General features: G+C 46.5%; 1 protein-coding gene across 2 annotated transcripts; it reads right to left on the bottom strand.

Moving 5' to 3' along the window:
* Nucleotides 1-112: 112 nt before the first annotated feature.
* On the bottom strand, nucleotides 113-11,967 carry LOC115149234 (uncharacterized). 2 transcript variants are annotated; one of them, XM_029691907.1, is made up of 3 exons: nucleotides 11,715-11,967; nucleotides 441-627; nucleotides 113-285 (listed from the first exon to the last, which is right to left on the bottom strand). In XM_029691907.1, exons 1-3 carry the CDS (start codon nucleotides 11,779-11,781, stop codon nucleotides 192-194), a joined length of 348 nt encoding a protein of 115 aa, XP_029547767.1. In that variant the 5' UTR covers nucleotides 11,782-11,967; the 3' UTR covers nucleotides 113-191. The 2 variants fall into 2 exon arrangements, with proteins under 2 accessions (XP_029547767.1, XP_029547766.1); XM_029691906.1 differs by lacking the exons at nucleotides 113-285; nucleotides 441-627 and adding exons at nucleotides 2,223-2,986; nucleotides 11,455-11,624.
* Nucleotides 11,968-12,108: the final 141 nt, after the last annotated feature.

Genomic DNA, 12,108 nt, shown 5'->3' with positions numbered 1-12,108 from the left:
TTGACTATTACATTGTTGGGTTTTGAGTTTGCAAGAAAGGCATTTCATTAAAAGTTGAAAGTTGAACTTGAAAGGGACAGATCTCATTTCGTCCCTTTCCTTACGTTTCTCCTGGATCTGCAGGTGGCCTGTCCATCACGTCCTTCATCAGCCTATCCCTGGCCTACGGACCGAGGTCTGCTTCAGCTCCATCAGCTGCTCTGTCTACACCTCCTGTCTCTTCTGCTCCTCAAGCTGATTGGCCAGGTACTGCTGGTACCTACTCTGCTCCACTCGCAGCTCAAGCTGTAAAATCACACGCTCAGTCAGTTGTCCTCTGCCTCTTTTAGTTTCATAAGATTTCCTTTTGCGTGCCAAACAGACTGACAATGTGGTAATTGAACATGATAATACGACTTGAAGTAGCCACCTTCCTCAGGACCTCGCCATGTTTCTCATACCTGTCCTCCGTCAGCAGCTGCTCCAGGATGCTCATGTCAGGGCCAGCTCGTCCTGCTGCTCTCTGGCCAGGAGCTTCATCTCCAGCTTCAGAGAGTGGTTCAGCAGCCTGCGCCGGTTCTCCTGACCCTGGAGCTTCTGATGGTACTCTATTTGTTCCTCCAGACGCAGCATCTCTCTCTAATCCCCCTGGCACACACAAAGAGCGAGATCCAGAGGGCCTAATTAGCGATCACAGAGCAAGATACAGAGTGCCCATTTGGTGATCACAGAGCAAGATACAGAGTGCCCAATTGCTGATTACTGAGCAAAATACAGATGGCCCAATTAGTGATCACAGAGCTATATACTGGGGGCCCAATTAGTGATCACAGAGCAAGATACAGAAGGCCCAATTAGTGATCACAGAGCAGAAACACACATAGATTCAGAGAGAAACATCTCAGCTACCGGCTGAATTAGCCTACGAGTAGCTGGGCCTCCTCCTCTTTGAGCTGCTTGGCTTGTTCTCTCCGCTACTCGGAGGCCTCCATCTGAACACGCAGGTTGGCCAGCTGCTGCAGGTTACTCTGGCGCTGCCTCTGCGCCTCTGCGCCTCCTGACCCTCCCGCTCCTCCTTGGCTAACCAGTCGCTTTCCCACAGCTGAGCAAAGAGCTGCTCTACCTCCACCTCCTCTTTCTGCTGCTGCGCCTCCTGTCGTAGCTGCACAGCCCGCTCTGTACCAACCTTGTCCTGTCTGCATCGAGTCTGTTCACTCTGCTCTTTGAACATTTTCCATTTAAAATTAGAACCTATCGGTATGGAGGTATTTACACGGATTTAAAAAAACTGCAAGATTGGCAACTAGAAACACCCTTAAGGTGTTCACTCTACCTGAATAGCTGTTCTAGCTTGTTTTTCACCACTCTCTGCCTTTCACTCTGCCTTCTCTCTTGCAGTAACTTGGCTCTCTCACGCATCTTGGCTTGTCTCTCCAGCACTCTCAGGAGTTCCTTCTCCTCTGCCTCCAACATACACTATATATACAAAAGTATGTGATCACCCCTTCAAATTAGTGGATTTGGCTATTTTCTGGCAGGTGTATAAAATCGAGCACACAGGCATACAATCTCCATAGACAAACATTGGCAAACATTGACATCGCCCTCTGGAACATGTAGTGAGGTTTAGTAATCATGGTTATGTGGGCCAGCTGTTTCTCCCGAACAAGTGACGTGGCCAAGGAATCCTCCTAGCCCTAGTTATTTGCTTTAACTAAAACATTTGGGCTCTCAAGTGGCGCAGCGGTCTAAGGCACTGCATCTCAGTGCAAGAGGTGTCACTGCAGTCCCTGGTTTGAATCCAGGCTGCATCACATCTGGCCGTGATTGGGAGACCCATAGGGTGGCTCACGATTGGCCCAGCGTCGTCCGGGTTTGGCCGGGGTAAGCCGTCATTATAAATAACAATTTGTTCTTAGCTGACTTGCCTAGTTAAATAAAGGTTAAATAAAATAAAGAAGTTTTGGAACTGTTTCATATGGACCTTGACAAGAAGTCTCGGTCGGGTTTGCTGATGGAACTAGTAAAATGTTACCATGAGAACTACAACACATACTGCAGGAGTGGATAGGAGAAGATTCTTTGATCTCGAGAGACCTCTACTGGAGGCTTAGTGCTTAGACATTTGCTCATGCTGTACATTACCTATCAAAACATTTTCTCTGTCATCTAAATATTTCACATAATGGCAACATATCAAGTAAGCAGAGAGAAGTGCATTTAAATAAATGAAAGTACAGTTGTTTATTTTTTGGGTTTAATAAGCCCATTTTATTTCAGGGAACCAATCATGGCCCAATCAAAATCGTGTTGGTCCTCTTAGGTGTGTTAGTGCTCGTTGGAACAAAAATGTGGATTGACTGTATGTAATAAGTTCATAAATCTGATAGCAAGAAGTGAGTGGAGCTGATGGAAATGAGACTGCCTGGAGAACTGGTTTCTTTGTGACACTGAAACCCCTGAATTACATCTCACATAAGATGTAGCATTGTGTGGTACACAGCTCATCATATATCACAGGCTGTCCTGTATCTACATTTTAGTCATTTTAGCAGACGCTCTTATCCAGAGCAACTTACAGTAGTGAATGCATACATTTCATACATTTATTTCTGTGCTGGCCCCCCGTGGGAATCGAACCCACAACCCTGGCATTGCAAACACCATGCTCTACCAACTGAGCTACAGGGAAGGCTAAAACAGTCTGTACTGCTAGGTTGTATAAGGGGTTCTGGGTTGTTGTGCCAGAGCTTGGAGAGGATGGAGACCCCGTTGTGTGAGGAGTGGATGTGGTGGAGTGTACTGGAGGGGTCTTGCTCAGGCGCTGGTTGTAGTGTACATGAGGAGCTGGGACATCTGAGTATATGCTGGATATGGCACCCTCGTCTATCTTGTTTCCAGCATCATTCTCTGGTGCAGCTTCACCAGACTGCCCTGGGTCACGCACTATATCAATCTCACTGTGATGACAATGATCCACATAGAGGATTTGGCGGCCATGGTCCTCCTGGAAAACAGGTAAAGAAAGACAGGGTTGCAAAATTCCGGTAACTTTCCCAAAACTCCCTGGTTTTCCAGGAAATCCTGGTTGGAAGATTCCTGGAATTAAGAGGAAATAAGGAAAAAAATCCAAGAATCCTCCAACCAGGATTTTTGGAAAACCAGGGAGGAAAGTTACTGGAATTTTGCAGCCCTAATCAAGATATAACTGTCACGTCCTGACCATAGAAAGCTGTTATTTTCTATGGTAGAGTAGGTCAGGGCGTGACAGTTTTTTTTTCTAGTTTAGATTTTCTATGTTGTTATGTTCTAGTTTTGTATCTTTATGTTGGGCTTTTTTTGGGATGATCTCCAATTAGAGGCAGCTGGTCATCGTTGTCTCTAATTGGAGATCATACTTAAGTAGTTGTTTTTCCCACCTGGGTTTGTGGGAGATTGATTTTGAGTAAGTGTATGTTGTAACTCTTCATCACGGTTTGTTGTTTTTGTTCATTCGGTTTATTTGTATGTATTGCATAGTTTCACAGTTTAATAAAGAAAATGTGGAACAATACACACGCTGCGCTTTGGTCCACTCCTTCATCATACGACAAACGTGACGGAATCTCCCACCACCAAAGGACCAAGCAGCGTGGTCTAGAGCAATAGACCTGGGAAGACATCCTGGATGGCAAGGGATCCTGGACGTGGGAGGAGATCCAGGTTGGATGGCATCGCTTCCCATGGGAACAGGTGGAGGCAGCGAGAGCAGAGTGGCGACGAGACGAGGAGGCAGCCCCCCCAACAAAAAAAAAATTGGGGGGGCACACGGGGAGATTGGCAGAGTCAGGGTGGAGACCTGAGCCAACTCCCCGTGCTTACCGTGGGGAGCGAGTGACCGAGCAAGCACTGTGTTATGAGGTGATGCGCACTGTGTCGCCAGTGCGCATTCACAGCCCGGTGCGCTCTGGGCCAGCGCCCCGCGTTTGCCGGGCGAAAGTAAGCATCCAGCCAGGACGGGTTGTGCCAGCTCTACGTTCGAGACCTCCAGTGCGCCTCCACGGCCCAATATATCCTGTACCTGCTCCACGCACCCGGCCTCCAGTGAGTCTCTCCAGTCCGGTGTGTCCTGTTCCTGCTCTCCGTACTCTCCCTGAGGTGCGTGTTACCAGTCTGGCGCCACCTGTGCCAGCCCCACGCATCAGGCCTCCGGCGACAGTTCCCAGTCCAGTGCTTCCGGCGACAGTTCCCAGTCCAGAGCTTCCGGCGACAGTTCCCAGCCCAGAGCTTCCGGCAACAGTCCCCAGTTCGGTGAGACCTGTTCCCAGCTCCACGTAAGAAGCCTCAGTGATGATCCATGGCACGAAGCCTCCAGTGATGATCCATGGCCTGGAGCCTGTAGTGATGATCCATGGCACGAAGCCTCAAGTGATAATCCATGGCCCGGAGTCTCCAGTGATAATCCATGGCAAGAAGCCTGTAGGGATGATCCATGGCCCGGAGCCTGTAGGGATGATCCATGGCCCGGAGCCTCCAGTGGTGATCCATGGCACAAAGCCTCCAGTGGTGATCCACGGAGCGGAGCCTGCAGTGATGAGCCACGGCATGGAGCCTCCTGAGACGGCCCACAGTCCGAAACCTCCTGAGACGGCCCCCAGTCCGGAACCTCCTGAGACGGCCCCCAGTCCGGAACCTCCTGAGACGGCCCCCAGTCCGGAACCTCCTGAGACGGCCCCCAGTCCGGAACCTCCTGAGACGCCCCCAGTCCGGAACCTCCTGAGACGGCCCCCAGTCCGGAACCTCCTGAGACGGCCCCCAGTCCGGAACCTCCTGAGACGGCCCCCAGTCCGGAACCTCCTGAGACGTCCCCCAGTCCGGAGTCTCCAGCGACGGCCCTCAGTCCGGAGTCTCCAGCGGCGGTCCGCAGTCCGGAGTCTCCAGCGGCGGTCTGCAGTCCAGAACCTCCGGTGATGATCCGCGGTCCGGGTCCTTCGGCAACAATCCAGGGTCCGGTGACACAAAAGCGGAGGGATCAGTGGAAGGAGCGGGGGTTACGCCCCGAACCGGAGCCGCCTCCTCTGCTGGAGGATCCGCGGGATGAGAAGGTTCTTCGTACTGCACCAGAGCCGCCATAGACATTAGTCACCCACCCTAACCCTCCCTTTTATTTTTTTATTTTTTAATTTTTTTTAGGTGGCATTCAGAGTCTGCACCTTTGGGGGGGGTACTGTCAGGTCCTGACCATAGAAAGCTGTTATTTTCTATGGTAGAGTAGATCGGGGCGTGACAGGTTTTTTTTCTAGTTTAGATTTTCTATGTTATGTTCTAGTTTTGTATTTCTATGTTGGGCTTTTTTGGGATGATCTCCAATTAGAGGCAGCTGGTCATCGTTGTCTCTAATTGGAGATCATACTTAAGTAGTTGTTTTTCCCACCTGGGTTTGTGGGAGATTGATTTTGAGTAAGTGTATGTTGTAACTCTTCGTCACGGTTTGTTGTTTTTGTTCATTCGGTTTATTTGTATGTAATGCATACTTTCACAGTTTAATAAAGAGAATGTGGAACGATACACACGTTGCGCTTTGGTCCGCTCCTTCATCATACGACAAACGTGACAATAACTGCAGCAAGTACTGCTTTCTAGTGCAGGGTTCGATACTGAACAAAAATGCAACATGCAACCATTTGTATTTATTTTTATTTCACCTTTATTTAACTAGTTAGGCCAGTTGAGAACAAGTTCTCATTTACAACTGCGACCTGGCCAAGATAAAGCAAAACAGTGCGACAAAAACAACAACACAGAGTTACACATAAACAAACGTACAGTCAATAACACAATAGAAAAGAAAAAGAGAAAAATCTATGTACAGTGTGTGCAAATGTAGAAGAGTAGGGAGGTAGACAATAAATAGGCCATAGAAGCGAAATAATTGCAATTTAGCATTAATACTGGAGTGATAGATGTGCAGATGATGATGTGCAAGTAAAGATACTGGGGTGCAAAAGAGCAAGAGGGTAAGTAATAATATAGGGATGAGGTATTTGGGTGTGCTATTTACAGATTGGCTGTGTACAGGTACAGTGATAGGTAAGCTGCTCTGACAGCTGATGCTTAAAGTTAGAGAGGGAGATATAAGACTCCAGCTTCAGTGATTCTTTTCAATTTGTTCCAGTCATTGGCAGCAGAGAACTGAAAGGAAAGGCGGCGAAAGGAATGTTGGCTTTGGGGATGACCAGTGCAATATACCTGCTGGAGCGTGTGCTACGGGTGGGTGTTGCTAGGGTGACCAGTGAGCTGAGATAAGGCGGGGCTTTACCTAGCAAAGACTTATAGATGACCTGGAGCCAGTGGGTTTGGCGACAGAGATGTAGTGAGGGACAGCCAACGAGAGCATACAGGTCGCAGTGGTGGGTAGTATATGGGGCTTTGGAGACAAAACGGATGGCACTGTGATAGACTACATCCAGTTTGCTGAGTAGAGTGTTGGGGGCTATTTTGTAAATGACATCGCCAAAGTCAAGGATCGGTAGAATGGTCAGTTTTACGAGGGTATGTTTGGCAGCATGAGTGAAGGAGGCTTTGTTGCGATAGGAAGCCGATTTCTAGATTTCATTTTGGATTGGAGATGCTTAATGTGAGTCTGCAAGGAGAGTTTACAGTCCAACCAGACACCTAGGTATTTGTAATTGTCCACATATTCTAGGTCAGAACCGTCCAGAGTAGTGATGCTAGTCGGGCGGGAGGGTGCGGGCAGTGATCGGTTGAAAAGCATGCACTTAGTTTTACTTGCATTTAAAAGCAGTTGCAGGCCACGGGAGGAGTGTTGTATGGCATTGAAGCTCGTTTGGAGGTTTGTTAGCACAGTGTCCAAATAAGGGACAGATGTATACAGAATGGTGTCGTCTGCGTAGAGGTGGATCAGAGAATCACCAGCAGCAAGAGCGACATCATTGATATACACAGAGAAAAGAGTTGGCTCGAGAATTGAACCCTGTGGCACCCCAATATAGACTGCCAGAGGTTCGGACAACAGGCCCTCCGATTTGACACACTGAACTCTATCTGAGAAGTAGTTGGTGAACCAGGCGAGGCAGTCATTTGAGAAGCCAAGGCTATTGAGTCTGCCGATAAGAATGTGGTGATTGACAGAGTCGAAAGCCTTGGCCAGGTCGATGAAGATGGCTGCACAGTACTGTCATTTATCGATGGCGGTTATAATATCGTTTAGGACCTTGAGCGTGGTTGAGGTGCACCCATGACCAGCTCGGAAACCAGATTGCATAGTGGAGAAGGTACGGTGGGATTCGAAATGGTCGGTGATCTGTTTGTTCACTTGGCTTTCGAAGATTTTAGAAGGGCAGGGCAGGATGGATCTAGGTCTATAACAGTTTGGGTCTAGAGGGTCTCCCCTTTGAGAGGGGAATGACCGCGGCAGCTTTCCAATCTTTGGGGATCTCAGACGATACGAAAGAGAGGTTGAATAGGCTAATAATTTCGGCGGATAATTTTAGAAAGAGAGGGTCCAGACTGTCTAGCCCAGCTGATTTGTAGGGATCCAGATTTTGCATCTCTTTCAGAACATCAGCTGTCTAGATTTGGGTGAAGAAGAAGCGGAGGGAGGGGGGCTTGGGCAAGTTGCTGCAGGGGGTGCTGAGATGTTGGCCGGGGTAGGGGTAGCCAGGTGGAAAACATGGCCAGCCGTAAAAAAATGCTTTGAAATTTTTGTGGATTTATCGGTGGTGACAGTGTTTCCTATCGTCAGTGCAGTGGCCATCTGGGAGGAGGTGCTCTTATTCTGCATGAACTTTACAGTGTCCCAAATTTTTTGGGAATTAGTGCTACGGGAAGCACATTTCTGTTTGAAAAAGCTAGCCTTAGCTTCCCTAACTGACTGAGTATATTGGTTCCTGACTTCCCTGAAAAGTTGTATATCGCGGGGGCTATTCGATGCTAATGGAGAACGCCACAGGATGTTTTTGTGCTGGTCAAGGGCAGTCAAGTCTGGGGTGAACCAAGAGCTATATCTGTTCTTAGTTCTACATTTTTTGAATGGGGCATGCTTATTTAAGAGGGTGAGGAAAGCACTTTTGAAGAGCAACCAGGCATCCTCTACTGACGGGATGAGGTCAATATCCTTCCAGGATACTCGGGCCAGGTCGATTGGAAAGGCCTGCTCGCTGAAGTGTTTTAGGGAGCGTTTGACAGTGATGAGGGTTGGTTGTTTGACCGCGGACCCATTACGCACACAGACAATGAGGCAGTGATCGCTGAGATCCTGGTTGAAGACAGCAGAGGTGTATTTACAGGGCAAGTTGGTCAGGATGATATCTAAGAGGGTGCCCATGGTTACGGATTTAGCGTTGTACCTGGTAGGTTCCTTGATAATTTGTGTGAGATTGAGGGCATCTAGGTTAGATTGTAAAATGGCCGGGGTGTTAAACATGTCCCAGTTTAGGTCACCTAACAGTACGAACTCCAAAGATAGATGGGGGGGTATTTTACTAAGTTACAGTTCATATCAGGAAATCAGTCAATTGAAATACATTCATGAGGCCTTATCTATGAATTTTACATGACAGGGAATACAGATATGCATCTGTTGGTCACAGATACCTTTTAAAAAGGTAGGGGTCTGGATCAGAAAACCAGTAAGTATCTAGTGTGACCACCATTTTCCTCAGGCGGTGCGACACATCTCCTTCACATAGAGTTGATCAGGCTGTTGATTGTGGCCTGTGGAATGTTGTCCCACTCCTCTTCAATGACTCTGCGAAGTTGCTGGATATTGGCGGGAACTGGAACACACTGTCGTACATGTTGATCCAGAGCATCTCAAACATGCTTAATGGGTGACATGTCTGGTGAGTATGTGGGTGGCAGGTAGCCTAGTGGTTAGAGTGTTGGGCCAGTAACCGAAAGGTTGCTGGATTGAATCCCCGAGCTGACAAGGTAAAAATCTGTCATTCTGCCCCTGAACAGGACAGTGAACCCACTGTTCCCCGGAAGGCCGTCATTGTAAATAACAATTTGTTCTTAACTGACTTGCCTAGTTAAATAAAGGTTATATCTTTTTTTATATATATATGCAGGCCATAGAAGAACTGGGACGTTTTCAGAATTGTCTACAGATCCTTGTGACATGGGCCGTGCATTATCATGCTGAAACATGAGGTGATGGTGATGGATGATTGGCACAACAATGGGCCTCAGGATCTCGTTACGGTATCGCTGTGCATTCAGATTGCCATCAATAAAATGCAATTGTGTTTTTTGTCTGTAGCTTATGCCTGCCATAACCCCACCGCCACCATGGGGCAACGTTGATATTAGCATACTGCTTTCCCACACAATTCTCTAAAACGAGGTTGGTCATGGTAGAGAAATTAACATTTAATTCTCTGGCAACAGCTCTGGTGGACATTCCTGCAGTCAGCATGTCAATTGCATGCTCCCTCAAAACTTGAGACATCTGTGGCATTGTGTTGTGACATAACTGCACATTTTAGAATGACCTTCTATTGTCCACAGTACAAAGTGCACCTGTGTAATAATGATCATGCTGTTTAATCAGCTTCTTGATATGCCACAACTGTCATATTGAAAACAGGTTTTGACATTTTTGCTAATTTATTAAAAAACCTGCTCCAGAATGCTCAGGACCTCAGACTGGAGCGAAGGTTCACCTTCCAACGTCCTTGAGTGGCCCAGCCAGAGCCTGGAGTTGAACCTGATCAAACATCTCTGGAGAGACCTGAAAATAGCTGTGCATTAACACTCCCCATCCAACCTGACAGAGCTTGAGAGGTTCTGCAGAGAAGAATGGGAGAAACTCCCCAAATACAGGTGTGCTAAGCTTGTAGCGTCATACCCAAGAAGACTCGAGGCTGTAATCGTGGTCAAAGGTGCTTCAACAAAGTACTGAGTAAAGAGTCTGAATAGTTATGTAAATGTAATTTTTCAGTTAGAATTTTTTATAAATTAGCAAACATTTCTAAAAACCTGTTTTTACTTTGTCATTATGGGTTATTTTGTGAAGAATCCATTTTAGAATAAGGCTGTAACAGAACAAAATGTGGAAAAAGTCAAGGGGTCTGAATACTTTTCAAATGTAACCTTTATTTAACTAGGCAAGTCAGTTAAGAACAAATTCTTATTTTCATTGATGGCCCAGGAACAGTGGGTTAACTGCCTTGTTCAGGGGTAGAACGACAGATTTTTACCTCGTCAGCTCAGGGATTTGATCTTGCAACCTTTCGGTTACAAGTCCACCGCTCTAACCACTAGGATACCTGCCGCCCCACCCTGACGAAGACAGCTTGCTGTCGAAATGTTGGTGAAGAAATGATTGTATCTGTTATAGTACTGTACTGTACCTTCCATTTAGGTGATAAAAAGTCTTCCTCTGTTTAGTCAGATTGGTGCCCCCCCCCGTGTCCCAATGACACTCCACTGACTCCAGGCCCCGGGTCTCACACACAAGGTTCCTGTCACCAGGGGGTCTTCAGAGAGGATGAGGTTTGAACACATAGACTGCGTTTACACAGGCAGCCCAATTCAGATATTTTTTTCACTCATAGGTCTTTGGACTATAATAATAGATATATTATAATAATAATAATATTAATAATAATATAATCAATTAATTGGGTAAAAGGTTAGAATTGGGCTGCCTGTGTAAATGCAGCCATATAGATCCTACAATTGTGAAGTGAATTATAGATCTCTATTTTTAAACACGAGTCATTTCCTTGGTCACACTCAATTGATTCAGTGAACTGCACAGTAACGCAAGGAACTACAGGGTTGTTTAGCTGTTAGATGAGCTTAGATTGGTAAGAGGGAGGCTTACAAGCAGTTTATACTTACGTCCCAGGTAAACACAGGTGCCATACAGAAATTAATTACAGTAGACATTGATGCAACTGGATGGAGAGGGAGACTTCATGTGCACAACCATGGCATAACTCTGGTCACTGATGTGAGTGGTGTTCATTGCAATGTTGTTGCATTTCATATATTCAAGTCTCTGTCCCGGCCCAAGAATATAGCAGGAGGTGAAGTTGCTATCGACTTTAACCACCCTGCTCTTTGGGACAACCTGTGGGTGTGATGAGGAGGCTGTCGCTGTAGAAAATAATAAGGTTACTGATGTGAATGACCAACATCGTGTGTGTGTGTGTTTCTGTGACGTGAAATACAAACACTAACCAGTGATGTTCTGTAGGGGCTCCATTGACTGGTATAGCTCTGGTATCGGGAGCGGAGCCTGACTGAGTGGGAGGTGCACTCTAGGGGTAAAGCAGAGGTCTAATTCCAGTGATGTTTACTGCCAACCTGGTCTGGTGTGACATCTACAGCCTCCTGAGGACACCCACACCCAGTCACTGGTACTATACTTATTACTATCTAATAACCTTGCAATAGCAACCAGTTGTAGTAAGAAGGTCCATTGTTGTAATATGCATATTATTCCTTGATTTAACAAACACTCACATTGTATACTTCTTTCATATTGTGTGTTAAGAGAACCGCCACATCATAAATCCGTTTGTCCGGTACTCTGTAGGTAGAAGGGTCATCTTTCCATGTTACATAGATCCTCTGGTGTTGTAGGTTGTAATCCACCCTCACATTCAGAGGTCCAGACAGCAGGACCCCTGGAGCTACATAGGTGTAGTCTCAAAATACAATTCAACATGACATACAGTACTGTATCAGTCAAAAGTATTGAAACGATAACGTTTTGGACTCACCATCCTGACAGTTTTGTTCTTGGATGCTTGAGAGGAACAGTGAAGCCCATAGCAGGAAATCCAACATGTTAATCCCATTAGATATATTTTGGTGAGATGTTGGTTTATAGTCAGCCTCAGTAGTCTCTGGTCAATGTAATTGTTTGATTTGCCCATACTATGAGTTTTGTTTCAGAATTAAAATCTGAATTAAAGTGTGCTTCATTTAGGCTGACCAAGATAGGCAGTATTCTTACAGAGAGGAGTAATGTTTTAGGAACTGGGGATGTGAGGCATTGCTGGGGGAGGTCTTTCCTGTAAAGCAGTGTTGAAAAAAGATTTAAAGGGATGCGTTTGGCAGACAAACACATTTTCTCCAGGCTGATTTCCATGCGACAGAGGATGTTTTTCCTGG

This window comes from Salmo trutta, chromosome 15, assembly GCF_901001165.1.
Source record: "Salmo trutta chromosome 15, fSalTru1.1, whole genome shotgun sequence".
Lineage (NCBI taxonomy): Eukaryota > Metazoa > Chordata > Actinopteri > Salmoniformes > Salmonidae > Salmo > Salmo trutta.
Note: the sequence above shows the minus strand (reverse complement) of the source record. Positions and strands in the feature narration are given on the sequence as shown.

Coding starts and splice junctions, on each gene's coding strand:
- LOC115149234 (XM_029691906.1), bottom strand. CDS start 11,781: ATGTTGGATTTCCTGCTATGGGCTTCACTGTTCCTCTCAAGCATCCAA. Junction 11,625..11,714: donor AGAACAAAACTGTCAGGATG/GTGAGTCCAAAA, acceptor ACACCTATGTAG/CTCCAGGGGTCCTGCTGTCT. Junction 2,987..11,454: donor ATATGAAAGAAGTATACAAT/GTGAGTGTTTGT, acceptor CCTGTTTTCCAG/GAGGACCATGGCCGCCAAAT.